The following is a 27,724-nucleotide window of genomic DNA, read 5'->3' as shown; positions in this document are numbered from 1 at the left end:
GTGTCTGTAGCCTATTGCACAGCTATGTACAGATGTTTTTACACAGCTTGGTTTTTTAGCTACAGGGTCTATAAAACAATAGAAACTATCTGAAATGTTTTCAAGCCAGTAAAGGATAAAGGCACTGTAAAGCAGTCAACTGGATAAAAGCCATCTATGTCTGACAGGAGGAGAAGAAAAACCTCGGAGGTTTCTCAATTATAAATGCGTCAGCTTTCTTAAACAATATGTGGCTGCAGTCTGCAGCAAATTGACCTGGCTGGAACGCGTAAACAGAGGTAAAAATAAAGACCCAGGCAGTGGAAAGAAGAAACACAAACCTCTGACCTGTTGAAGGGCTGAATCATTATTTTACTGATAGCAGGTTTGACACTGTAGAAAACAAACATTATTTCTCTTTCCACAGCCTTATATTATATAAAAGAAGAGTAAGCAGGATGAGCTATGAAAGCACAAGAGGTGATTTTACTTTTTAATGTTCATTCTTTTGAGAATCCCCTAGAGAAACAAATCTTCAGCAAAAGGAAGTGGATGGAGCTTGGGTGTAAAGCTGGTGAAGCAGTGCAGAAAGCATGTAAAATCTGCAATCTGCAAGTCTCTACTTATACGGACGAGGTGAGAGACAACAGCAAAAATACTATAAACCCCAAAAGACAGAAACGGTCTGTCCACGGACCTAATGTAATGAGATTGTTCTGCTCATGTCTCCCTCAAAGGCTTCTCAGCTTCACGCACACAGTAGCAAGGAGCAGTTCCAGAGCTTTTCTTGACAGTTGTTCGGCCGTGTGTGCTTTGCTGGACATCAATTAGGCTTCTGCCTCCAGCTTGGCTGTTTGCAAACACAATGACCACTTTCAGAGATAAACAGCAGAGATTTCTTTAAATCATGATTAAATAGTATTTAGCCATAAGCAAAGCCTTCGCTTTTCGGCAGTGTCCCACAAGTCATCTCTAATTTAGAAAATAATCAAGACAGAAAACTGCCTAGGGGATTATAATTCAGAAGTTCTAGCGTAGTATATTCAGGTGAACCAAAAACGTAAGAATTGCCTGTCACACAAAAGAAAAGAAACATTATAAATTTATGTTTCTGATTGTTTTTTATTCCAAGCTAGCAGGAAAATCTACTCTATTTCTTCTGAGGGACACTATCACATAAATTCATTGGTAACTCTTAGTTAAAGTGTAATAACAAGTGCTTTTCCCCACAATGATTGCATGTCAAAGACCTAGGAAGGGGGTGAGGGGTAAAAAGATGGGGAAGGGAACATCTTATGCAGGTATCTGCCCTTTGAGCTAGGAGACTGAAATTCCCAGGTGCTTTGTGTACATGTCTATATAATTTCACACAGACATAAATGGCCCTGGAGTGGAATGCAGCACATGTTTGCACCCGTACCAGTCAAACTGCACAATGATTTAGTGCATAAAGTGAGTTATGACATGGAGCTGAAATGAAAGAATAAAGTCAGAGTATCAGAACAAATATCAACAAAGTCACGGCAAATATCTTCCCTCATGACATACTCCTTTTAATAAAGGCAACAGAAAGGAGCTTAGTTACACAGCGGTTTGACATTAGGCTAGGATTTGATTTGAAGTCCTAGATGCCTGATGGGGAAGTACCATAACACAGTTCTTGTGGCCAGTGAGTTTTCCGAAGATATCTTTCACTCAAATAGTAATCAGCACCCGCCTTGTACAACAATGAGATGTGATGGCCTGAAGGATATTTACTCAGAAATAGGTTGCATTTTAGACAGTTGTTCTCTTGTATTTATCAAAACACGTTACCACGCGCCATCAATAAAACCATGGGAGAAGGTAAAGTTTTTGACTTAAGATAAGCTTAAACATCCTGCAGCACCTCTGGGGCAAGTCACAGTAAGGAAGACAAAAGCTCTGGCATAAAGCCTGGCCGGAAGGTCTGAGGGAGCAACAAGAAAAGCAAGATTTAAGACCAGCAAAGATACACTAACAAACAAAAGCAGGGTGGTAAGCTGATGAGAAGATTTTGAACATGCTGCCTTAGAGATGACAAAGACTATGTATGTATTTCAGCAAGCCAGCTTAAATATCTATGATCATTAATTACCAATAGCAGTTTAATGGTGGAGGAAATGAAAGGCCAGGTACAGAGCAGGAAGTGTGTTATTCTTCCCTGCTGACAGTGTTTACTTCCAAATTGCTGAGAACAAGCTAGCTTCAAACATACAACACCACTGCGAGGCCTATTGTTTTATCTTGTGGGATGGGTGCTTACTAAGACGACAGACAGACAGATAAATAATTGGAAAATAAAAGTGCTTGAAACACATTTTGGGGCTACAAAAGGAGAATGATGTATGGAGAGGAACTAATAAGGAACTGCTGGAGGTTTACGAAAAACAAAGTGTAGTAAACGTAGGGAAATTCCATGACCTCAGTGGGTAAGCCATGCGGTTAGAGTGATGGAAGACAGACCATCCAGGCCTCTCCGGGGAGAGGAGGCTCTTGGTGTCCAGGCCCAGCTGAACAAAGAGAAGAAGAAGGAACAAAATTGAGCAAGAGCTTCTAAGAGCTCTGAGCTACCACCAAAGAGAAATAGACTCCTGGCAAAAAGGCAAGGGAAGGGGGTTAATCATGAGAGCAACTGAGGGTCTGTGACACTGCAGAACTAGGGATTGGAGACACATGGAAGACGGAACAATGACAAACGTACAGAAAATCTGTCACTAACCCCTCCTCCACTAAACGTTTTTGTCTACTTTAATTACACAAGTTAATTCTTGCCCCCAAGACATGAAACAACAGAGAGAAGATGGAAGAAAAAAGTTGACATAACTAGAAATTCAGTTGATAGCACTTGCAAATCAATACATTTTAAGAATAGAACAGACTGATCAATGACCTCTTTTCTACAAAAAGACCTTGCAACAGGACCATACAAGCTCCAAACTAAGGACAGTACCTTGTGTTTGGCTACTGCGTCCCTTCCAAAAAGACAGTCATTTTTCATCTAGGGAGACCAAGAATCCACCACTGCCCTTAGAATATGGAATGAATAAAGACAAACCTAAACAAGACTACTGAGCTGCAAAACAAACCCAAAGGCAAATGAAATTCAAATGTTCTGCTTTCTGTAACAATAAAAAGAGAAAATAAGTCTCTATAAAATAATATCAGCACTCCACCCAACCAACTACATTACACACATTGTAAGTTTTCATATAAATCAATCAGAAAGTTGATGTATTTAACAATAAACATGTAGTCTGTTAAAACTGGGAAGCCCACCTTTTTTATTTTTTGCAAACTGGATGGAGGGCAGTAGATTGTGTATATATGGCCTTTGTTTGTATTTTCCATTGTACTTGTCTTACCAAAAGCAGAGTGGTCACCTTCAGTGGGGTTTCATTTTCTGGCTTTCATAGCCTATTGGTTTTTTTGCAAGATTTTTAAATATTTCAGAGATTTTGAAAGCTCAAATAGCTTAATAGACATGTCAACTGATTTTCAGAAAGTACAAAGCACCCTCTTTAGGATATCAGGCTTTCCAAAGATGTCCCAGGTAGCCCAAACCAACTAGTCTCTCTAGAAAAAACCTCAGCCAGTTTTTTGACAGAGGCCCAAAGGAGTGTTTGCTTGTCTCAGGCAACATGTAAGAACAGGACGAGGATCCTGACCCCACTGAAATCACTAACAAAACTCTCTCTGAGTCCAGTGTAAGCGGGATTTTCCTCTGGTCTTTAGCTGTGAGCCTGTGAACAGCTGTGTACATGTGAAACAGCCTGGCTGAAGCCATGCCCCTGAAACTTGAAAGAAGGAAAAGCGCACATGGGACACTGAAGTGAGGAAGAGCAAGGGTTACGGCAGCAGGAATTCCTGATTACTTGAGTGGCTGCGCTCATCCCAGTGCTTCTATTAAAATTTATGCAATCTTATATTACAGTCACTTGGCACACAAATTTTTAGCGGGAATTTGGAAGAGGAGAGATTGCTAGCTGGTGAAAAGAAATTGGAAGGCCGTTGTGGGTAGGGTGGGGCCTGAGAGATGGTAGTGATGAATATGCCCAATAGCACAGTTCTGCACTGTCTGGGTTGTGCAGCTGCGCATTTATTCCCTAGCAACCAAAAGGCAAGGGAAAAAGTCTTCCACTGCACTGTACCATGGCTCCCCTTGGTTTCATAAAGCCAGCAGCCTGGCTCTCTGTTGCCCTACATAGCCACAAGTGACATAAAAATTTGCAATGCTGCGAGGTCCCTTTCTTCCACAAACACCAAATCAACTTGGCAGTGTTTCTTTAAGGGGCATTTTAACCTACAGTATGTTAATTTTAATGCATTAAAGTGAGTTTGATTTTGCTCTGAAGGACAGTCCCAGCAAGGCTTTTGCTAAAGCCAGGCACTGCTTCTCTAATGAATTGTTTTAAGCAGCAGGTATTTCTATTTATTCTGGCATCAAATAAAAACCCGCCCTGGAATATACAGAAACATTCAACACGAACCACTATGGAAAATGTTTTTAATGTGAGAATTCCTTTTCTTTTCCACTCACAGCAAACCAGTTAGTCTTTTCCCTTTCCTTGGGGATTAATTCTCTGTTGTGACACTGTTAGGGGATTGGAATCAGTATTACATAGGGAGGAAGATTTAAATGAACAGTACACACTACAGGCAGGACCAACAAGAACTGTCACTTGCTGTGGACAGGAGGCCACCCGACTGCACAAGCAAACACCGAAGGAAAAGGGAAAAATATGCTGCCATTTATTCAGGTGTTTTACATGGAATAAAAAGGGATCAAATCTACTTGGAGACACAGACCAAGTAAATTTGCAATACTTGGGCATATTTTGAAACACTTTGCTATGATAAACTCATAAGAAGAAAGCAGAGTGTAGCTACAAAGGGAGGGACATTGGCTAATAGCAGCATAATATGCAGCTCTCTATGATAGTACTTTTCACTTTGAAAGAAGGAAAGGACTAAGATATGAAGACACAGGTACAGCAGGAGGATGTCATCTGTGCAGTCACCCAGCAGTGCAGTGGCAAAACCAAAACCCGACTTCCCCATTCACATATCAGTGATTGGAAGACTCAAGAAAAAGGACACAAACTATGCAAGGGTTTATAATCTTCAGGACTCTCAACAAATTATCTTTGAGCCCTTTAATTAAAGCCAGACAGGAGATGGGAATGTTTTTCACAAAACATTCGCTTGTGGAAACAGTCTGGAAAACTATGTTTCTCAATCACCTCCGCTCTGATGCTCGGTTTTCTCCAGGCAGCTATTCCTTTAACTAAACCTGCCCATCTGCAGTATATGCACTATACTCTGCTTTCTTTTCCCCGACATCAAGCCACAGAAAAGCACATGTGACTGCAGCAGAGGTAAAGACATTTTTAACCAGGGCAATTTAAGGATATTTAACACACATTCTCATTTTCCATTTCCCAATTCCACAGTGCCCCCACTTTTATTATTAGCTGAATAAAGGGAAGCTTCAGCTTGGATCTGGGGTAACATGTACACTGAGGAATCAAGGCCAAGCTCTGCCTTGAAATATGCAGGATCATTCCTAACTAACCGTAAAGCTGCTTATTTGGCACTAGCAGTGGAAACATTGAACGAAAGGGGCATTCTCAATCTGCTTATGTCACAGAAAGGTTGGATTCTGACAACGTGCAAGGCTCCAAGCTGCAGCCTGATATTAATAGCTAGACATTAAACTCTCAATTTGGCTGGCTTAGAGGCAGCTCAATTGGAACAAAGATTTTTCTGCAGGAAACGGCAGATCTGGTTAGAGTCACATCACGAGAGATGAGTCTGAAGCAGCAGCAGACTGCAAACTTTGTGACTGGTGTGTGACGAGCTGGTGTCGCACAAAGTGAACCTGCTGCCCTGCTCAAACCGCAGAGCACACCGGAGGTGCCGCAACTCAGGCTGTTGAAACACAGTTGCTGCAAATGTATTGCGCGCAGACATCTTGTTTTCCTTCCGTCCACCTCCTTTTGAATTCATTCGTTCTTAGGGCTAACTTACACAATCAAGTAGGGCAATGAGCATTTATAAACTATTTTTTAAACAAATGTGGTTCTGTTTCTTGACACAGCCAGTGGGGTATCACCCCACAAAGACATACCTACATATTTTCACCATTTTTGAGCTTGTTTCAGCCATTATGTAACCTTCCACACTACCTTGGCAGCTGGGCCAAGAAAATTTGAACGAAGTCCCCAGAGCAACTGGTTTCAGTGAGGGGCCCCTGCCAGAACACAAATACAAACCTCCTGCTGCTGTTTTCTCTCTGTGTCTGCATGGCAGGCAAAGATTCCAGACAGGTTTTTCAATATGGATCTTTTTGAGCACAAATGAACACCTCTTATAAGCCATTTAAACTTCATAATCCCACTTCCGAACAACTGCTGAGCCTCAATACTTCCATCAGGGAAAGTTTTGCTTCCATATTTCTCACAAGGTAAAGAAAATCAAGGCACTGTCACTAAAAACTCCGTTACCTACAGCGCTCTGAGTCCTCTTATTTCAATACGCTTAATCTAATAGATTCTTTATAGCCTCTTAAACATGACTAAGCAACATCAGATTCCGGACTTGTATTGCATCATATACTCAAGGACATCACACTGCTTTATATGAGAACTTCTTAGGCTATGCAATCTCCTTTAGCTTTGCACTCAAAATCCTCATTTCACAGAGGTAGACAGAAGCATTCAGAATGTAAGTGACTTGCCAAATGTCACACAATGAGTCAGTGCCAGAGCTGGGAATAGAAATCAGGAGTCTAGAGTCCAGATTCTCTGCCTTATATAGAGCAGTAGCCTTAGTCTCCTAGTTTAGGAGCGTGCCTGCTCACCAGAAAGCCATTTCTTCCTTTACAGGATGGCAGTGTACCACATTGCAATGGCCAATTCCATCCATAAGCAGGTATAAAAACACATATGCATCTGCTGAGGCCACGTTCTTCATATATAAAAGCGAAGTATAAGGCAAAAAATGAGAGCAAGTTGCTGTTAGAGAGAATTTTAGAGAGTGCTATAACCTCAGCATCACCATCAAGACCAAATGCCATGTCACTCCTTGGGCTAGCTTCTTGCTTTCGCAGGCAGTCTTGATGATTTGGAGGGGACTACCTGTGGGAGCTGGAGTGAGGAATAGGAATCTGGCAACAATAGAGACTGCTGAAACATCAACATAATTCTTCATAAGCCAGTATGGTCTACCAATACGCAACAGCCTACTTCGATTGTTGCACTCATATTAAGCCCAAGTAAGTGTTATGCTACGCTGCTATTTTTATAACCAATATATACATACACACACACACACACACACACAGAGGGCATGGAATGGTGGCTATGAAAACCTGTTTCTCTATGACTGACACCTATTTTTCCCTGTTCTAAGGAGGAAAACTGGAGAATCTTTCACACAATTTGAATTTAGTATTCTAACGCTAACCACTTTATCAAACCATGCCACAGAAGTATATTCCTTAAATAATTCTTCCTCTGCTGTGACACATATGCAAACGACACAACAAGGTCAAATTCCCTTCTGGTCTAACATCTGTAATACGAATGGGTTACATATGGGCTAACTTTCATCAGTAAAGGAAAATCACATAGTTATGTCACTAATCCAATACCTTTGGCAGAGAAAGGGGAATGAAGCTAATACAGTGCTATACCCATGCATAGAAGGCAGAGACAACGATCTCTATGTAAATCACAAATATTTGATATATTCAGACACATTGTCCATAATTATCAGATACTGTCCTATGGGTTCAGGACACACGTAAGGACTCAGAAACATGAAATATCTGTTTTACGGATAGGAATACATCAAAATCCAGCATTCTCCAATTTGATATTGCACTATGTCCTTAGCAGGCCAATGACCAGAGGAACTGGTTGCCTTCTTAAGGCTCTACCTCCAGTCACTAAGCACAAGAAGTATTTCTCAAGGCAGGGACAGATGAGATACCAGTGTGTGGTGTAACTTGGGCAGACTTCATTCAGATTGCAGCCCTACTGGAATAGTTCCTAATTTTATGGTTTTGAAGAAAACTTTAAAAATAAGGTCCCAATGTATACAACACAGAGATAAGGGTCTAAATTTGTAGATGATCTGAGAAAACTGCAGTAACTCACCAATGTGGGTACAGGCAGTAGTGCTTGAAAATTGATGTTATCAAAATATTTACTTATTTCAACAGTATTTAAGAAAAGATGGTATCATATGATGGAGGATTTCATCTGTACTCAGAGATAACGCATACTGCCTCTGGGTTCAGACAACAGAAACAGTGGGGCACAGAAAACGTGTAAGTGAAGACAGTGCTTTGCTGCCACATAATGAAACCATCAGGGGAGAAGGAAAGAAGAGTAGGATTGAAAAGAGCAAAGAGGCCAGACTGGTTTTGTCCCAGAAACATTCACCTTCTAAATATCTTGGAAAAAACTACGCTAGAAAGAGAAAAAAATGATTTTAAGCTGTATTGTTCTGATCTTCCACTTTCTCCACTGGAGCCACAGCCTGCAGCAAGTCACAGCACAAGAAATTACTTGGGTATTGTAGGAACAGAAAAGAAGTCATAAAAATATTTCCTTAGTCATGCTGTCTATGGTAATATCATTCCCTGAATAGAAATCTTCAAAATACTGTCTTTAAAAATGGAAAGAGCTCTGACCTTAGACAGCATGTGTCTTCCATCAGCTTTGCTTTTTTTTTTCCCCCCACTTCTTTATTGTATCTTACCACAGCCATCTCCAGATGCAGGTACACAGTATAAAAACCTCCCTCAGTGGAAGCGTGTTTTCCATTGGACACAGAATAAACACATTGTGAGGGATTCCCACTGGAAAGAAAACTTGGACGTAGAGGCCAGTCCTTGCTCGTGTTTGAAAAAGAAAATGTATGTATTTTTCAGCTCTTTTTTTTCCCCTCCTTTCACTTGATCAGTCCACAACACAGAGAGGGAAAGGCCCGCATTCTGAGATGAGACTTCTGTAGGTAGTCTCGGAGCTCCCGCAGGGCACTTTCCCCCATGCTCTTCATCCCCCACTGTCATCACATAACGAACCCTAGTCTGCGAGCATCTCTCTGAGCACTGGAGCGTAAGATCAGCTGAAAATCAGGATCCATTCCAAGTTTACACAGAATGTAGGATAAGGGGCCACTTGACTTTGAGGCAAGTCTTAAAAAAAGTCACGCAAGCATCATACAGAGGATGTTGAGCTATGCCTGCAAACACTGCTGTTACTGTGGTGATTAAAAAAAAAAATACTAAAAGAACAGGTACAGTGAAGGTTACTGCTACCTATGTTAAATAAATAAATAAACAAAGTATTTAATGTGTAGGATGTAAGGACCCTGTGTACCCAGGGTTTGGTTACGATTAAAGGCAGTTAGGAAGTAGGAGGAGTAGGAGGCAGAAGAGAAGATTTAACTTGGCTTTCCTACAATGAGGTATTCTTCTCTGGTGTCTGAGTGCCAGTTTGATCTGGGAGTATTACACAGGTTCTTGCAATTGGAAATACATTCAGTAGTGAGCAAATTCTTGGTTTAGGTGAGAGAGCACTGAAAGGAGCATTATACAGACACACCAAAAGACATAATCTCCAAACATCTAATTCTACATCCGCTCTACAGAAGTAGAAATACTTAAGATTACTTCCTGACCTCAGAGACCTCCAGTGCTTGAAGGGGTTAATATTTAATGGCTTATTTATAGTTCATACCCTGCTCAACTAATCCATATTTGCATCACAGAGGTATACAGAATAGCAAAAGCAACATTAAGGCAAACCAAAGAATGAAAGATTGCCCAGAAAGCTCCTCTTAGCAGACTTGGCTATCAAAACACTGTCGCTACTTCTTTGACTTACCCACAGTGTCACAAGGCTCGTCTTTGTGTACGCAGAAATCTGTCCTAGAAAGAAAAACAGAACAGAATTGAAATGTATCCTGTGCCTCCAGACTTCAGGCAGGGAAAAAGCAGTGATGCATGACTCACATATCATGGGTGTTGAGGTTTGAATGTTGTTTTTTTAAAAAACTGCTGTGCAGTCTACATGATGACAACAGAGATAGCAACATTGATTGCTACCACAAGATTACAAGCAATTATGTGAATCAGCTCCATATTTAACAGTCCAATTTAACAGACTTATGATTCAGCATGTAAAAGAGTCCTGCCTCACTCTACGATGTCAGACTTCTTCAGCAACTGGATTAAAACAGAATCTCTTCTTTTCACAAGAGAACCGTAACAAAAAGGAGCAGACACCCTGTGATGCAACAGCACCATTAAAAGTGGGAGAAAGAGATACTGGGGACACTTCCTGGAGACACAGGACTAATCGTATATACCCAGAAATTCTCAGTTCTTCACTTTTTTTCTTCCACTGGAATAGAAAAAGACAAGAAAGAAGCAGGACTAAATGGAGAAAGACAGACATTGACAAGGAAGAAGAAAGAGAATTTCAGGATTTGCCAGGTAACAGCTAGGTGAACTGGCTTCAGCTAAACTTATTACAGTCAGATTTGCTATTTTATGTTTTGAATCCAACACAGAGGTTCAAGAGACTTCATTTGGTCTCTGTTACTCCCCACATCTCAACCACTCTCCCCAGATCTCATCAAGGCAGGAAGAGATACTACATATGCCACTGGCACCCACAAATCAACCAGGGACCCATGCAGCTGTATTAAATACAATAAAAAGCCTTGAAGCTCACCATCTAAGTGCTGACACTTCGTGTGAGATTTTGTAACCGAGATTCCTCATGACAGAAAAACAAGTGTGGGAGGAAAAGTAGTTTATAACTAAATTAATGGTTTGAATACATTTCAATAAGCACTTAGACCTAAACTTTAGGAGCTATCTTGACCAGACCTGCTTTGCAGTGCTATCCATTATGAAGAGGAGCTGGAGAAAAACATCACATGTGCTAAAACATTTCAGAAGTTCCTTAACCCAAGGGAAGACAAGGAACCATAATGTCTATCATTATGGCTTTCCTCACCCTGTGGGGAGGCTAGTGAGAGAATCGTATTAGTGCATTTGAAGTGTGTCATTTGAAATGCCTGAGTCCCCAGTGGGATTTTGAGTTTAAGAGTTTGGCAGGGGGAAGATTAAAAATACTTCGAGAAAGATAATACTTAGCAAAAGAAAATACTTAGAGAAAGATTAAAAAAGCTTTTTTCTTGAAGCAAAATATGAAAGTAGGTTTTATAGGAAAAGGAATTTAATGCCCAGGACTGTGGCTGATGAACCTAAGGCCTTCACACCAAACTCCTTTGAAAGTCACAAATCAAGTTGCCAAGGGCTTGAAAGGAGAGAAACAACAGCTATTACCAGCTCTTGTTAAGCAGACATTGAAAACTAACCATGCTTTAATGCAGAAAAACCATAACAACCATCAAAGTGTTAAAAAATCAGATAGGAACAAAAGAAAATCGGAAGCTACAACCACACATCAGCCCCAGCTTTCATTTTTCACTGCAGCCTTACTGTGTCTCGACACCTTGGCATTCCAGCCTTTCCAAAGAAGACTAATGACAGTCTCCTGACAGAGCTGGCACAAGCACGCCTGCTTGAGTTCCCAGAGCTAGCTTGACGGAGGTTTATTTAAGGACTTATTATGTTATATAAACTGGTAAATCAAACAGATGCTTTTCTTGTGACAACAGATAGCTGAACTATTAGTAGATGGCAGGAGGCCATTGCTAGAAAAGCATCTTTCTTCAGGGGCTGGCCAGCTCTGCAAATAAAGTACAGCAATTTTGCTCCTTGCACTTTGTGTTCTACACTGAAAGGTGTCTGGCACTTTCAGGCAGCACCCTGGAGAAATTACCACCGTGTTATAAAATAAAGGGTCCTGCAAACAATCCAGCACAACTTGCAGACTCTCCTACAGAGGTCGAACAATCCCTCTCTGTAAAGGGAGTGCTGGGATGCTGTCCGGTCAGGGAAGGACTTGAAACAGGTCAGCAGGAAGAACTGAACATAGCTGCCCAATTCACTGCATGTGGGCCGGCAAGTATGAAACCTCTTCAGCACATCCTTTAAACTGTCATAAACACAAGTCCAAAAGAAACCATCCTTCTATTCAAAGATCTTGTATCAAAATGCTAGGCTTTAATCATCCAGTCCTATTGTAAACATTTTACCCCCAAATTCTGCAGCCAAACAGAAAAGCACATCCAAACCTTTAGTCACAAATGAGTTTGGTGGGTCTCAGTCTTCTTCCAAAGGCAAGCAGCCACCCCACCACAAAACCTATATACTGAAAACTCCTACAGTCCTGTCCTGGCAATCAGAGGGGAGCCAAGGCCTGAAAAGCCATTTAGAAAGATCTGTCTCACTTGTGGCTCAGTCACACCAGCGAGGTAAGGCAGCCCCATCATGGCACTGAAATTGATCTGCTTTTACAAAGATTTCAATCACAGGTCTCTCTCTGGAGCATTTTTGAGCTTGACTGCCTCTATATTTCTGAAGTGAGAGCTTGTCATGAATGATATTATAATGATACTTCAAGGATATAAAAAAAAGATATCTTAATATTCATTGCATGTGCAGAGGTCTCTTATCACAGAGACATAGTTTTGTTAGCAGAATCTTTTATAGAGCTATGTTGGAATAAAACTCTTACTGCAGTTCAAATCTGAGATCTGACCTTATCACCTTAAGTCTTGGATAATATACTGAAATCACACGCTGTAGCTGTGAAGCAAATTTACTCTTCACTTTTAGCCACTGACTGAATCAAGCAGGACATGTGTTCTCATCTTCTAGGGACCTGTGAAATTCCTGGTCATTATCACTTGTGGTACTGTGCAGAGTGTTCCCATTAGGAGACTTAAACAATTCTAAAATAAATGAGAAGTCAGTTGTTTTGTTCAATGAAAATAGCCAGAAAAGAGATCAGAACTCCTCCTACAGTCACTCTTCCATCTGGCTTACACAAACTGGAAAAAAATACCTAACTGAGCTAAGCTAAATTCTGCAATTCAAGTCCTTCCTGTAAGAAAGAAGGACAGTAGTTGAACTGTGCAACATGAATAAGAAGTATTCTGTTTAATGGCCACTTCCCAGCATCCTTCAAATGACATCTTTTGACCAGTTTAACCCTGCAGGGTCATAAAGCTAAAGGACAGAGGAAATTGGTACAGTCAAACATCTGCCCAAAAAATGCCTTCCCCATCCATATATACGTTTAATAGCACTATGCGCCCAGTTTCCTCAATGCACATTGAATTGCTTCATTTGCACATTTAATGTAAAGGCAAAGAGGTGGAGAAATGTGGAAGGGAGGAGAAGGCTGCAAATAGAATAACTACACCAGCATATCAGGGAAAAAACCAAGTCTTTCCTTAATGACAGCTCTGAATTTTGTTCCTATCAGTGTTGTGTCATTCTTTGCTCTGCTATCACATCACCTATAGCCTTGTCAGTGACCCAAACACCTACAGCCAGGAGACGTGAGAATGTCTGAAGATTTCCTACGGAATGCAAAAGACAGAAGATCAACAGGGGGAATGTGTTTCAAATAAGACATGCTTCTAAAATCACTGAGACACAGATTCTGCAGACAGAAGTTATTCTGTTCAGCTGCCCATTGAAATATGAAGGACATTATCCATAGATGCCAGAGATCTGAATTTCTGCAAGTTCAAAACCAGAATTTGAACAAGAAAAGTCTGATAATTATAGAGACCACAACACTATACTCAGACCTTCAGAGCTATAACAGATTATTCTCACTGTCTCATTTATTTACTGAACTGGATCATCATATTTCACAGACATAGTATGCCTCTTGTTTGGAATTCAATCAGGTGGATACTATTAAAATCCCACAGAAGGGATACTTGCCACCTAGGTAACCTACTTTTGCATACAAATGAGTACATGGGGAACATCAGTTAGAGGTGAAGTTTCAAAAGGCAAGTGTGCCTTGGTGTTTCAAATGAACAGAGCCAGATTGGAACCAGAGGGATTTCTTCAGAGGTTGACCCCAAAGAATCTGTTTCTAGTCCTAAAGCTGCTGCAGCTGCTGAAAATTCAGCTTCTGCTTTTTCTGGCACAATTACTTGTGCTGGACATGCTGTTGCTCCCATATCCTCTACCACTGGTCCATCTGTACAGTCTGGGGAGGGTCCAGGGACACACACACACACTTCCAAAGCCAAGAGTAGAAAACCTCATTTTCCTGATGCAGGAATCAGGCTGCTGGGCCAGAAGTCTTCTAAACAATGCTGCATCCTCTATGCAGCAGAAGCAGGATGGGTTAAGGATGACAAGACACAGCAAGAAGGAAGGAAAAAGACTACATGTATTTTGGGGTCAACCACTGCTGGCGTATCAAACAGGAAAAATGCTGCTCTTATGCACAGCAATGTGCTCCCTGGCCTGAACTTTCTGATAAAATCAGAATCTAATTTCTAGACCAACCAAACCTGTATCAAACCAGCTATTCTGGCTGCAGACCCCTGCAAATCTATTGAACAATTCTTGCTACACATTCTTTCTACCATTCTTCCTCAGATGCCTGAGTCCAACTCATTTAGCCTGACATTATGCATTCAATTTTATAAGCTGCAGAGAGACTGCACAGATGAAATGTTCTGCTCATTCCCTCCACCCCATGCTTAAAGCACATCAGAAGAGATTCTGTATGCCTCGCTTGTCATGCAGGACAACTGGATGCGCAGATGAGTTTAACAAAAATGTTAGTTATTTATTTAGGCTCTGATCCAACGAAGCACATGCTTAACTATAACCAGGATGTGCAGCCCATTGACTTCAAAGGAACTATTCACCCTGTCTAAAATGTTAAATATCTGCTTAAGTGCTTGGCTGGACTACATTGAATACAGAGGAGAGAGAAGGATTTGGGGGAACTGCACACATGTCTGTGAAGGTGCATTCTTAGGAACTTTTCTGGCCCCGTGCCCTGCTCACCAGCTATTTTATTAAACACTCACCAAAATCCCATGGATAGTTTGCAATGTGACTATTTACACAATAGATTATTACAATCAGAATGGCAGTTTATGCAAAACCATGCATTTCTACTTACATTGTTGGCAGAGAAAAAAAGGTGAAAGAGGTGAGTAATATTGAACTGCCGTACAGACATTTCCTGTCTCAAATTTGGGTAAGAAGGGGGCAGCAAGTAGTGTTTTCCTAGCACATAAAACATCCATCTTACACTATATTTTTGTGCTCACTTTAATTACTCAGAGATCATTTCTATAGCCATGCATTCTATATTTACATCTTAAAGTATGCAATCAACTTAAAAGACCATGGATTTGCTCCTCCAAAACCTCACCTATTTTTTCTACTTGTACCAGCTGGTGTTAAAAAAATATCATCACCTGTGCTGCAGCCATGTCTTGCCTGTATCCTCAGCACGACAACGCTCAGGAGGAGACACGCTTTTGCATACCTTGTTAAGTATACACAGACGCAAGACAAATCACTTTCATCGGAGTCATTTGAGCCATCCAAACAGTGTGTAGGTAGCAAATGTATCATCATCAACAGATATTTTTCTTGGATTACTGCTAGACCAGACAACCCCATCGTTGACTGTGGGCCATTATTCGTTGAAGTAAACTGATAAACCAGACCTTACTATACCTGGTTACAAAAACAGCAGCATCCACTGGAGGGGTGTCATCCCTCGCGCCAGGAACCTGGTTGTTACCAAGGTATTTTGCCCCACCATATTCTTCATTTTGCCATTGACAAAAGCTCTCCAGAGATCTCTCTCCATGATGCCCAATAGACAATTTCGCCTTTCGGAAAAAAAAAGGGATACAAAAGAAATATCAGTCACAGTCTTTACATAAAGCGTTAAACTTCTGATGAAATACCAGAGGCTCAAAGACATAGTGTGATACAAAGAAAAGTGTGAAACCAGCTTCATCTGAGCAGGTGAACTAGGGACTTTGGATTCCACACCAACTTCCATCATTTGATCTACAGAACAAACTCCATCAGCTGGCCGCACTCATAAGATTCTAATACAGAACTACATTCACAAGTCTCGTAAGTCTGGAAGTTATATATTCGATACCAGAGCCATATAATTTTTAATCTTTGTAACAGTTAACTCCTGAGACTGGTTCTCAACTATTAGGCGGACAAAGATTTACCAGGAAGGATAAATAAAAGAATTAGGGCTCTTTTCACTCCCATAGTGTGGAGTACTTCCCACCTTTAATACTGCCTGGTGTAGCGTGGCTCCCACTGCTTACAATTTATGATCCTGTGTCCAGACCTGCCCCACTTTCCCCCCCACCCCAGCACAAGGATCCTGCTCTGCCTGTGAGACTATCACAGTACAATTACAGCAGCAAGGTAAAAACGAGTTAGAACTCACAGGACGGTTGCGGAGCAGGACTAGTTTGGTCACTCGAATGCTGACTTTAATTCCAAGACTTTGATGTTGAAACATGTTGTACACCTGTTAAAATGCAAATAAAACATCCACAGTATATCAGTACAATACCAAAACCTAGTAATAGTTGAAGGGACTAATTGTGACTAAAGTTAGACATTTATCCTTCCAAAAACTGACCCAAAACAAACCCAAATGGGTTGTGCTACTACACTCAACAAAACAAAGAATTTTTAAGAGCTACTGTGTCACCACTCTAACAGTTCCACATACTACAGTGTAGCTAAAACACTTGCAAAACCACAGTAGGTTTGCTCCTATCGTACTGCTTTTGGCTCCACCACCTGAAAAATTTGTCACAGACTAATCTGAGCAAGATTCAGCATTCAAGGCAAAAAACATTAAAACAAAGAAATGCTTTTAAATGGAATAAACAAGAGGAAAAGGGTTCCTCAGCAGCAAAGGAGAGAAATATTCCAAAGGATCCGTAAACATAAACCAAAGTCTCAGGAACACGGACATACGTTATGAAGCATCCAACTAATATGGATCTTCAGCATTTAAATATCAGAGATATCTGAATGCAAGAGGAAATAATGGTGTGTTTTAGACTTCAGGAAATAGAATGGAAAAGCAATTTCCCTCTGTTATTTTCATATCTTATATAAGAGAATAGTAATAAGGCAGCACATAATGACACAAGCCTCAGGAAATACAAAAATAGCACCGGAAACTACCTTACTACTTTCTCCAGATTTTGCATTCCAGTTCAGATGCTTCACCTCATTTTTATAGGTTAGAACATAAGATCTTAATTGATGCCAGAATTTTATTCCACCAATTTTTCCATGTACAAATGCTTTATCTAGACTATATCAAAAAAGGTGAGGGCGGGGTTTATTTTTAAAAAGGTTTAAAATACATCATAATAACCTTTGGATGAATATTGTATTCCCTACTCAGTCAAAAAAAATAAAATCAACATCAGTGAAGAAAGACTCTTGACTACCGTGAGGCAGGATTTGGCCTCAGGTAAGCTATACTCCTTACTCACATCTCTTTTGGCTAGAAATATCACACAGGCTCAGCTAACTTCCTACAACAAACCCAAGACCTGAACACATTTTGGATATTATGTTTTCAACGCTTGGTATTTTTCCTATTTGTGCAAATACTCAGGAATGTGCTCAGTGTAAGAGTGTTCTTAAGCTCTTTAGTGTTTGGAGTTTGATTTAAGCACACACATAAATGTTTCCTATAATTTAGGCACAGATTGCAAGACAGACGCTACTCAGTATTTGACCCACTGACCTTTAGCATGAGCACAATAAGCCATTTATCTTCCCTGTGGCTGGTATACAAATGCATACAAGCGCTGGTACTATTTGCTTAGCTCGGGGGTATGTTGGTAGAGTAGCTAAGGCCTCTCACTACAGACCTGGGGGGATAAACTTGACACTTGCAGAGAAGGGCTCTGATGGTGGACTTATGTGTAAATGGAGACCTGGACATTCAGCTGAGAGGGTCAATGGGGCATCATGCTCATCAAGTCAGCCTCTCATGTCAGCCTCTACAGAGGTTAACAAACATTTGCCTGTGATGGATGCCTTTGATTTGCCTAGATCACTGCTAGCTCTGACCATCCCATAAAGATTTTACTCATAAAATGAGAATACAGCAAACTGGTTCTTATCATTAAGCCTAATGGATAACGGTGCTTGCCTTTCCCCCAGAGGAGACAAGCTGCCTGCCTCCAGACGCAGCACAGAGAGATCCAAACACCACTGACTTCAAAAGGTAGTTTTCACTGGTAAAACGTGCATAGCAAGAACCAGCTGCTGGTGAGTTTAGCTGTCAGCCCCTCTTCCTTTTCTCTAGTGCTCTCCATCCTTAGGATAACTTTGACTGCATTTGTATTTGCATCCATCACTGATCTCAGAAGAGCCCAACCTAGCTAGCAGCAGCAACAATTGGATTCTAAACCAAAATACACTAGGCATGCAAAAGAGGCTTTACTTTGCTTGTTTATTCAAGCTTTGTTTGCTTATTCTCTTAAATGGAGCCCAAAGAAGCCCCAGGTTGATGGTAGTTTGTGTTCCCTAGTAGGAACAATAACCTTTCCCTCTGCTAAATAAGCCTGACTGGTACAAGTTGCTGTTCTACTTCAGCACAACTAAAGCCTTCAGACACAATTCACCTAGAGAAGAGACAGACCCTTTCTCATCAGAGATCTGCTCCAGCTAGCTCTGCTTCCATCCCCCACTCTGAATACCTCAGAGGCTGAACCAGACTTTTGAGTCCATGAGATCTGACTGGATTAGAAGGGAGACGCTTGCTTCAATGCAGTCAGACTGGTTCCTTTGCACTGCAATCGGTACTTTAATGTGTGTACAGGTAAACATACTGTAACGTGCCTGACACCACAGCGCTGGCCCATGAGACTCTGATAACGACAGGATGCTGATTACGCTGCAGCGCAAACCCAGGTGTAATAGCAAGTTGTTTAACTACAAGGATCAATCTCCAAGTAGATCGTTTATTACTGGCAAAAGGCAAGAAAGTACAATAGCTAAAAATACCAACATGTTGGGGTAAATAATTTCTTAATGAAGGTTCAAAAATTTTTCTGAGAGATGGATAGACAGTTGCCAGAGGAACAGTACTTTGTTTTGTTTCATGCAACTCTGCACTCACTGTTTCTCAGGATTTTAAGTGTGATCATAAGCTCAGCTGAAGAAGACATTAGCACTGTGATTTAAGATGGTCCAGCATCAGAACTGCAGGACACAGTCAAAATATCACATTTATAATTTCCAATCTTCTTTCATGAACCAAGTTGAAGAGTAGAGAAACATCTCCAGTTTCATCTGTCTTCACTGATTCTTCTATTTCTTTTCCTGTTAGTAAAAAGCCCCCTGTAAAGTTTTATACAGAAAGGTCTACATAGATTTAGCTGGGAACTGTTCACACTCCACCCACAAATAAACTTGTCTTTCAAAATGAGCTGAGATCTGCAGGCAAATTAGCAAGAAAACAGACTAAAAGCGTGCCCGCAAATTGGTCTGCGCAAGCAAACACAGCTCTTATTCATCAACTGAATACGGAATATGTATACTCTCATCACTATACTGAGAGGCCTTCTCAGTTAAAACAGAGGGCAAGAGAGTTCTGCACAAGTGATTTGACCTTGCATTTAGCCCAGACATAGGACTGCGAAACGGAGACACAGAGGCTGAGAGGCAACGAGCCATGCGGCACTTGAGCTTCTCTGATTAGACGCCTGCCAGACCCCACCTCGCTGCTCTCTCACAACCCCTCCTCAACAGGACAGGGGGACAAAATAAGATGAAAAAGCTGGTGGGTTGAGGTAAAGAGAGGGAGATCGCCTATCAATTACCATCATAGGCAAAACACACTTGACCCTGGGAAAATTTAATTTATTGCCAATTAAAATAATTTGCATTGAGAGAAACAAAGATAAATTAAAACAACTCCTTGCCCTCACCTCATCCCATCACTTTTTTTTAGGCTCAACTTCACTCCTCCATTCCAGACTCCTCTACCTCCAAGCCGTGCAGGGGGATGGGGAATGGGGGTTGTGGTCAGCCCATAACAGCTCCTATCTGCTGCTCCTTCTTTCGCACACTTTTCCCCTGCTACAGCATGGCCCATCCCCATGGGCCGCAGTTCCTGTTAGGAGAACCTGCTCCAGCGCAGGCTCCTCTCCACAGGCCACAATATTCTTCAGGGAATACCAACCTGCCCCACCACGGTCCCTCCACAGGCCACAATATTCTTCAGGGAATACCAACGTGCTCCACCGTGGTCCCTCCACAGGCCACAATATTCTTCAGGGAATACCAACCTGCCCCACCACGGTCCCTCCACAGGCCACAATATTCTTCAGGGAATACCAACCTGCCCCACCGTGGTCCCTCCACAGGCCACAATATTCTTCAGGGAATACTAACCTGCCCCACCATGGTCTCTCCACAGGCTGCAGGGCAATCTCTGCTCCAGCACCTGGAGCACCTCCTGCCCCTCGTCCTGCTCTGGCCTGGGCGCTCACATGGATTTTTCCCCACACTTTTTTCCTCACTGCCTATGCATTCTTTTCCCCTTTCTTGAATACGTTTTCACAGGGGCACTGCCAGCTTTGCCAAGGGGCTCGGCGGAGTCCTGTGGTGGGGCCATTGCAGAACCGGCTGCAACCGGCTGTGACCAGCCCAGGGCAGCCCCGGGTCTCTCCTCACAGAGGCCCCCGCAGCCCCCAGGGCACCTGCACCCAACGCACCATCCTTTTAAATGAAAACCCAAACCGTCTCAAATAGTGGTCTTTAAGGCTAGAAGGAACCCCAGCGAGAAGACAACCAGACCTGAAATGACTTGATGAAAAAATATGAGACCGAGTTCAGCACAGGTTATTCACAGCCATTTTGGCAGCACGCAGCCAGTGTTAAACCAGTCTGTGCCAGGTAGGTTGTGCCCAAGGGATGCATTATCATGGAATCCAGGTGTCTTTAAAATAAAAGAATTCAAATCCATAGGTCTTTCCTGCTGAGAACTGCATTCCATCGTGGCAGCGACCACCTTGTGCCCTTCCCACCCAGCCTACAAGGAAACCATCACCCACAAGCTTGGCGTGTCAAAGCTGTTCAGACACGACATCCAACCGGCTATCATCGGCACACGAGCTAACGGCGCCAAGCGAGGTGGCTGAGATAATTGGTACCAGGGGAGGGGGAATTGGATTTCCTAGTGCAGATGTTCTCAAGGTTTCCTGCTGCGCGGACAGCATGCATTAACAGAGAGACTGACTCACTCACAGACACCTCCCATCCCACTCGCAATACCGTGGGCCACCCTCCCTCGAGCCTGCAATTGCATCACACCCTTGAGGCTGCTGTGACCACTTCCAACAGGGGAAAAGTAAAAATATTTGGGGTATTTTAGAACCTTTTAATAAAATAAGGCAGCTGGGAACACAAGCGTCAGCTACATGAAACCCACTCACACACTGCCGTGGAACAACATGCAAAGGTTGCTGTTTTAGGACGTCAGCACAGTGCCAGAAAACAGCTTGGCTGGAAGAGCAATGGAGGTTTTTGGTCACTGGGCTGAAGAGAAGGGATGTGAAAAGTTGTCAGTGTGGCTGAAGCGTGGTCATGAGCACTGGTTCCTCTGTTGCAGGTGAACTTCTACGCTGTATTGACTTCCATTCTGTGAGGAGTCATCAGAAGTAGAGAGAATACGCGTTGGAAACAGAAAGAGGTATGGTAAAGAGTCATACAAAACAGTAAAATGGAAGGGGAAGTGCAGAAGAGCAAGAAAAAGAATAAAGCCCATCTCTGACATCCCCCTCCTTCATCTGCGTTTCCCTGACAGAACCTTATTGCACAGAATGCCCTAAAGAAAAGAGAAAAGCTTGAAGCCTGGACCATCCTTCTCCTCCTCCTCTGTTTGCATTCTTCCTGCCTGCCTTTCTCCTTATGGCTTTGACAAGGAAGGGACAGAATAAATGCAGCTTTGGCACGAGCTGTCCAGGCCTGCCCCAGCGTGCATAAAGCACAGCCTAGACATGAGGAATTGGACTAAGAGAGGAACTAAACTACATCAGTTTACTTTTTTTTAATTCTCAAGAGCTTCCTCTGCAGGTGGACGGTGGGAGGGAGACGTGTGTGTTTCAGATGTTTTGGAGTTCAGAACAGCAACCCTGAGGGTTAATTGACTTTTTTCTTTCCTAAGCATTGCACTCAAGTGAGAGCCTCCCCATTGCCTTGGCTGCTGGACGACGTTTGGAGAGCAGAAGCATTAGTCAGGTTACTGAGGTTGTCTTTCACTTGTTTTGAAAAGTGCTATAGGATTTCTAACACCCACCTAAAGCCAAGCTTTCAAATTACCCAATTAAACATTATAAAAAAAGTACATATTCATGGCTCTTTATAAGATACAGTTGACATAACTCTTTCTCCTGGGGCTGCTGGAGTGAAAAGAGAAATCTGTAGACAGCGATCAAATATTTATATCATTTTCCCTTACATCCCTGTTCCCATCATGAAAATTCCAGATCAGGGTAAGGGAGCCAATTATCAGTGGCAGCTCTGGAACCTTTATGTGCCAGTCCCCAAGAGCACAGACATATAAATCCATCAATGCGTGCATGATAAAAATGATTTTATCTGCTTCTTTAACATAGAAAAATATCTCACAGGGGAAATCCAAAACGAAAAATGATCTGCAGAGTGTAAAGGCTTCAGAGAGTAAACCAGTATTATTCCTAAAGAAAAACATAAAAATTTTCCCTCTTAATGACATCCAAAAGATCACTAACTTCAAGTTACTGCTTGCTGCTCCAAAGGGTTTCCACACTAATTGCATGGCTTAGCAACAGCTGCAGGAAAACTAACACATAGTACAGTAACTTACCGCTGCATGCTGTATTCTCTCAGAAAAAGTCAAGCAAAAAACCAAGCCACAGTTGTAATTTATTCCAAAACCACAAAAAATGCACTTAGAAGAGAAAAAAAAAAAAAACAAACCCAAACAACCTTTTTCTTAAGGTTTTCAGACACACAGAAAGCAGGTTTTAAATTATTATGTTGTGGTCTTGGAAATTCAGACATCTCTGTCGCTAAATGCTCAGAGGGTCAGTCTGAGTGGGACTTGGGTTTGCAAAATAAGCCCTGCACAATTGCAAGGAGCCAACATTCACAACTTGCTGTTCAGGTACTAGCTCAAACCAGTCATCCTCAACTTTACAAACACACTATGGCCACGGACAGAATTTTCCAAACGGTCTCATACCACATTTATCGTATGCTTCAGAATCATTAGAATCAGAGTTTTCTCCAGGAAGCTGAAGGCCTAAGCCATGAACACCAGCCACAGTAGACGCCAGTGCAGTTTGCCTGGTCTGTTGGGACAGAGAAATTCTTTTTGGCTTACTGGACATTTCTCTCAGATGAAAACACATGAGGAAACAAAAGCATAAAGCTCCCGCAAGAAAGCGGTGAATGCCTCATGCTTCAAAACCTGCTCCGGAACCAAGCCTAAAGTGGCAGCTATTGTGAGCAGATTCACAGAAGCACAGGGGAGAGGAAAAGACAAAGCCAATGCACTGGTCTTCTAGCTGCTGGCTGAGAAACCTGAAGTTCCGTTTAGATGAAGCCATGAAGTGTTGCAAGAGCAACACAGAACCTCATAAGAAACAGAACATCCATCCAGCCTCCACATGGATGAAATGCAATGAGAAACTATAGTTGCCAGATGCAGACTAACAGAATGGGTGAGCAAAATAAGCATGTTTTACCACAAAGGCACTTTGTTTTAGAAGTTAGAGGAACTTCTAAACACTGGTGGCTACTGAAGAAGGGCATGAACAAAGGCAGGATGCAAAGGGGAGACAAGAACTGAAATGCAAAGACTGAAACACTGTGCAAAAGCTCAATACCAAGGGAGTTTAACTTAGAAAAATAAATCAGCACATACATATATTTAAGTAGCTGGTTTTGCATTTCTAGAATTCTGCTGATATCTCTCTATGTCCATGTCCTTACATCCAGCATGCCCATAAACTCACTGCCTTGCTGCGGCTGCAGATGTAAATGGTAGCATTTGACAACTTCTTTATCAGCTTTTTTTTTTATTATCACAAAGCCATGAGGAATCGCCATTAGGAAAGTCACGCTGAATCAAATACCTTGCCAGAAAACAAGAACAGGTTTCATTATAGAGATGGTGACTTAAAAATAGTCAACTGAAAGCCCTGGAGCCGTGCTTGTTCCTACTCATACATTACAGAGTACCTTGGAGGGAAATTCTTCCATGGTCTTGAAAAAAATCTGTCTTACAACTTCAAATATTAATTTATTAAATGGAAGAGTTTGCACCTCTACAATGACTTTCAAGTAAACAAGTAACTTTAGTGCGAATCTATTCTCTGTTCAAGGGGATGGTCAGAACCACAGAGTTTCATTGAAAACACAGCATTTGCTATTTGAAGTACTACCTGTTATTTCTGCGTTGCAAAAGGGGCTTGCTGTGTTTCTTAGCTGTTATTCTAGAGGAGGTGGTGGGTTTTTTTTCCCCTAAGATTCTCATTTACCAAGGGAGCAATAAAACAGTATTTTGTAATGCTGACTTTTTTTCCCTTCAGAAATTCTTGTAACATAAATAGATATTAAATACTTTAAGGCAGATCACTTTATTTAAAATGTCTATAAATATAAAATGCATTAATAAGACCTCTTAATGCTTGTTTTGTGGTTTGACAGTAAACGTAATGGCTTACAGAGAGGAGTTAAGTTAATATACCCCTGACCAGTAATGTTCTATTTGCTTAAATGCAAGCATCCAAGCCAAAATTAACATTCTGGTTTCTTTTAGAGGCAGCCCGCCATCCTGCAGTGTGGCTGAATAAGCACTGCCTAATATCATGGGGCAAATCCTGCCCCCCAAACAAACGGTCACAGAAGGCTGACAGAAGTCCTACCGAGGCAGGCAGGAAACAAAGATCCCAAGCCTCCAGGAGGGTCTTCGTTTGTGTGGTTACACAGAGCACAACCGATCCTGCACCAGAGAAGGATGTAACAGATGCTGCCCTGAGGAGTGAGGGTTGTACTATTCCTCATATCACAGTTTTACAGATGGGAAACTTCCACACAAAAGATTCAGCATGGCTGGTTCAGGCACTACCCAAAGAGTGTGGCTGAGTGACGAGTTCAGCTAAGGCCTACCTAAACCACATGACTATCCTGTCTCCCTGAAATACATTTTCTGAATTATTCTTCAGCCTCTTTTGTTGGGATGAAGATCAGTTTTCATTATAGCAAATGGAATGTTAAAATCCCCTTTGATTTCCTTGAATTTCACCTTGTTTTATAACCTCAGAATAAAGGATTTATGCAATGATGCCATCTACGTGTTTGCCTATTATTATTCCTTGGTATCTTCTGATCTTGCCAGATGCTCACAACCAGTCTCCTCATGGAGGTAGAGGCCTGAAAGATATTACGTTCCTACAAGTGTGGGAATGTAGGTGGCCAGACAAAGGAGTGAGACTCTGTTGGTGCTCCTCTGAAGGCTGAAAAGCTGAAACATAAATTCAAATCCTATCAGACATCAGAAAAAACACATGGGTGAGCCCCTAGGAGCAATGACTTAACAGTGGGAAGCATTTCAGCTGGACTTTGCACCCTAGGAGATGTCAGATAAATGTGTTCCTCAGCCAAGAGTCCTCTTCCATGTGCACTCTCTAGTGTCTAATAAAGGGGTGAGCTCACACTACAGCATCAGAACCTAGCTTAAAAGACCATCAGCCAAATCCATTGGAAACTAAGCTTCAATATTTGCTTAGTAGATGGGTTTAGAGAACCCAACCCATCTATCAGCGCCTCCCGACACATATATATTCACACCTGGCAAGCTGATGTTGCTGAGACGTTCTCCAGTACTCCTCAGCCTGGACAAACAACAGTATTCATGGCCATCTTTTGTTTAGGACTTGGTCTATCAATGTATTGAACCCTAACAATATTCACAGGCTGATAAACTATACAACATAGAGATGCAGTAATGGCTACACTGAAATAATTGACCTGTTGGCACGAGGATCATCAAAATAGATGATTAGACACATGTTTTAAAAACCCTCACAGCGTAATGCCCTGTCCTAGCCCTGGCAGGACTGTAGAGCACAATGGCAGATTTTTGTTATCTCACTGATGAATCAGTGCAGAACAGATTTTATGAGGACCCCTGGGCTGCCACTGCAAAGAAAAAAAGCACCCATCACCCCTCTTGAGGTCCCAAGCATCTGACATAAGGGAAAAACTCAGACCTGACACATATGTTACACCTGAATATGCACTTCTGTTAGTTCAAAAAGTGACTTGAGAAGCAAATTTGCTCCGAGCTGAACTTATGTTCTGCCTGCTCACTGCAAAGCTGGTATGTGAATTTAAAGGTGGAGGACCGTGGCTTTGAGAAGAATAAGGCTCTTATGCCGCCAGCAAACACATCCTTAAATGCAAGAAAGCCAGTAAGTAGACCCTAAAGTGATGGTGACATGAATGGATTTGTTGCAAGACGACATTTCCGACAAACCCACCCAAATAAATGTAGAGACACAATGAAGCCCTATTAAGTGACTATTGTCACAGCATGCTACAAGGCAAAAATAAAAGGTGGAGGAAGTGACATAGAAAAGCAGCTTGTTAACAGAAGAGGCTAGTTAAACAAATGCCCTGCTTAATCAGCAAGGCATTTCACTACAGGAGAGCTCCCTCACACCAGTGGTTGAGAAAGGAATACAAGACGTCTTAAAAAGCTGTTGTCCCATAGCAGGATTATGCACTGAGCATCCATCACTCAGCTCTTCACTGGGACGCATGACCAGTCAATTACTATTATGAACCGCTCTTTTTTTTTTTCCCAAGCCAATTTGCTGCTCATGAACAACAACAGAGCAGTAGTCAGGAGAATGAACGGTTCCTGGATGTTACAATAGCATGGGCAGAGGAATACACGCTTCCTCCAAGGCTTCCTTGTGCAAATGCCTCTGGAAGGACCCCTGCCGTCTCTAAGTAGAGTTTCCAAGTGTCCACATCAGTTAAGCCATTATCTCTTTATTGGCACTGCCAACAAGTGACTGAGTGAGCATTCATTGTGAGAGGCTTTGTGTTCCCTTATCAGCTGAGACTGAAGGCTTAGCTACTAGGACAGCTAACAAATTAACACCCACGCTTCATACGAGTTTGCGGTTTCAAAAGGCTTTCCTCACTCCTGGCAGATTCTCTGCAGAATTTCTAGAATGCTTCTAAAACCCAACTCCATCGACTATTCAGAGGTATGATCGGGGCCACTTCATGTAGCGCAGGAGGTCCTGGGGTAAAGAGAATGGGATGAGCTAGCAGTTTGGTGATAAGTTTGCCATGTTTTCCACAGCAAGGGAGGCAGCCATTTTCACTATGTAAAAATCAGAGATAAAAAGTGTTTCTAACTGACTTAAAGCCAGATTTTCTGCTGGAAATCAGTATGACTGCTGTCTTCAGTAACAATTTGACTGCCTGCTATGACAACGACCCACAGAGAAGTATCTCTTATGAAACAGGCATGCCATGGAATTCTTTAGGAGCCCAAGAAACACGTGAGACAAGACCATCTATCCACTCCGGGACACTCTCTCCCAAGGTAAACAACAGCAGTACAAAAACATGGTAGAAGACACCACTGCTGAACAATTATGGAATATTTCTTAACTGAAAATTTCAAAAAAGCTTTTTATTGTGATGTCCTTAGGC

The 27,724-nt window shown here is 41.9% G+C and overlaps 1 protein-coding gene across 2 annotated transcripts in view; it reads right to left on the bottom strand.

Annotated features, from left to right (window-relative positions):
* The window catches only part of ADAMTS17 (ADAM metallopeptidase with thrombospondin type 1 motif 17), a 187,474-nt gene that overhangs the window by 131,974 nt on the left and 27,776 nt on the right, over positions 1–27,724 (bottom strand). For both annotated transcript variants that reach the window (XM_074601294.1, XM_074601293.1), the window contains exons 5-7: positions 16,407–16,490; positions 15,662–15,819; positions 9,897–9,940 (exon numbers count right to left, since the gene is read on the bottom strand). In XM_074601294.1, the coding sequence (XP_074457395.1) occupies positions 9,897–9,940; positions 15,662–15,819; positions 16,407–16,490 (286 nt within the window). The remainder of the gene's footprint in view (positions 1–9,896; positions 9,941–15,661; positions 15,820–16,406; positions 16,491–27,724) is intronic.

Source organism: Larus michahellis, chromosome 9 (genome assembly GCF_964199755.1).
Source record: "Larus michahellis chromosome 9, bLarMic1.1, whole genome shotgun sequence".
Lineage (NCBI taxonomy): Eukaryota > Metazoa > Chordata > Aves > Charadriiformes > Laridae > Larus > Larus michahellis.
The sequence above is the reverse complement of the archived record's forward strand: the minus strand, read 5'-3'. Positions and strand labels throughout refer to the sequence as shown.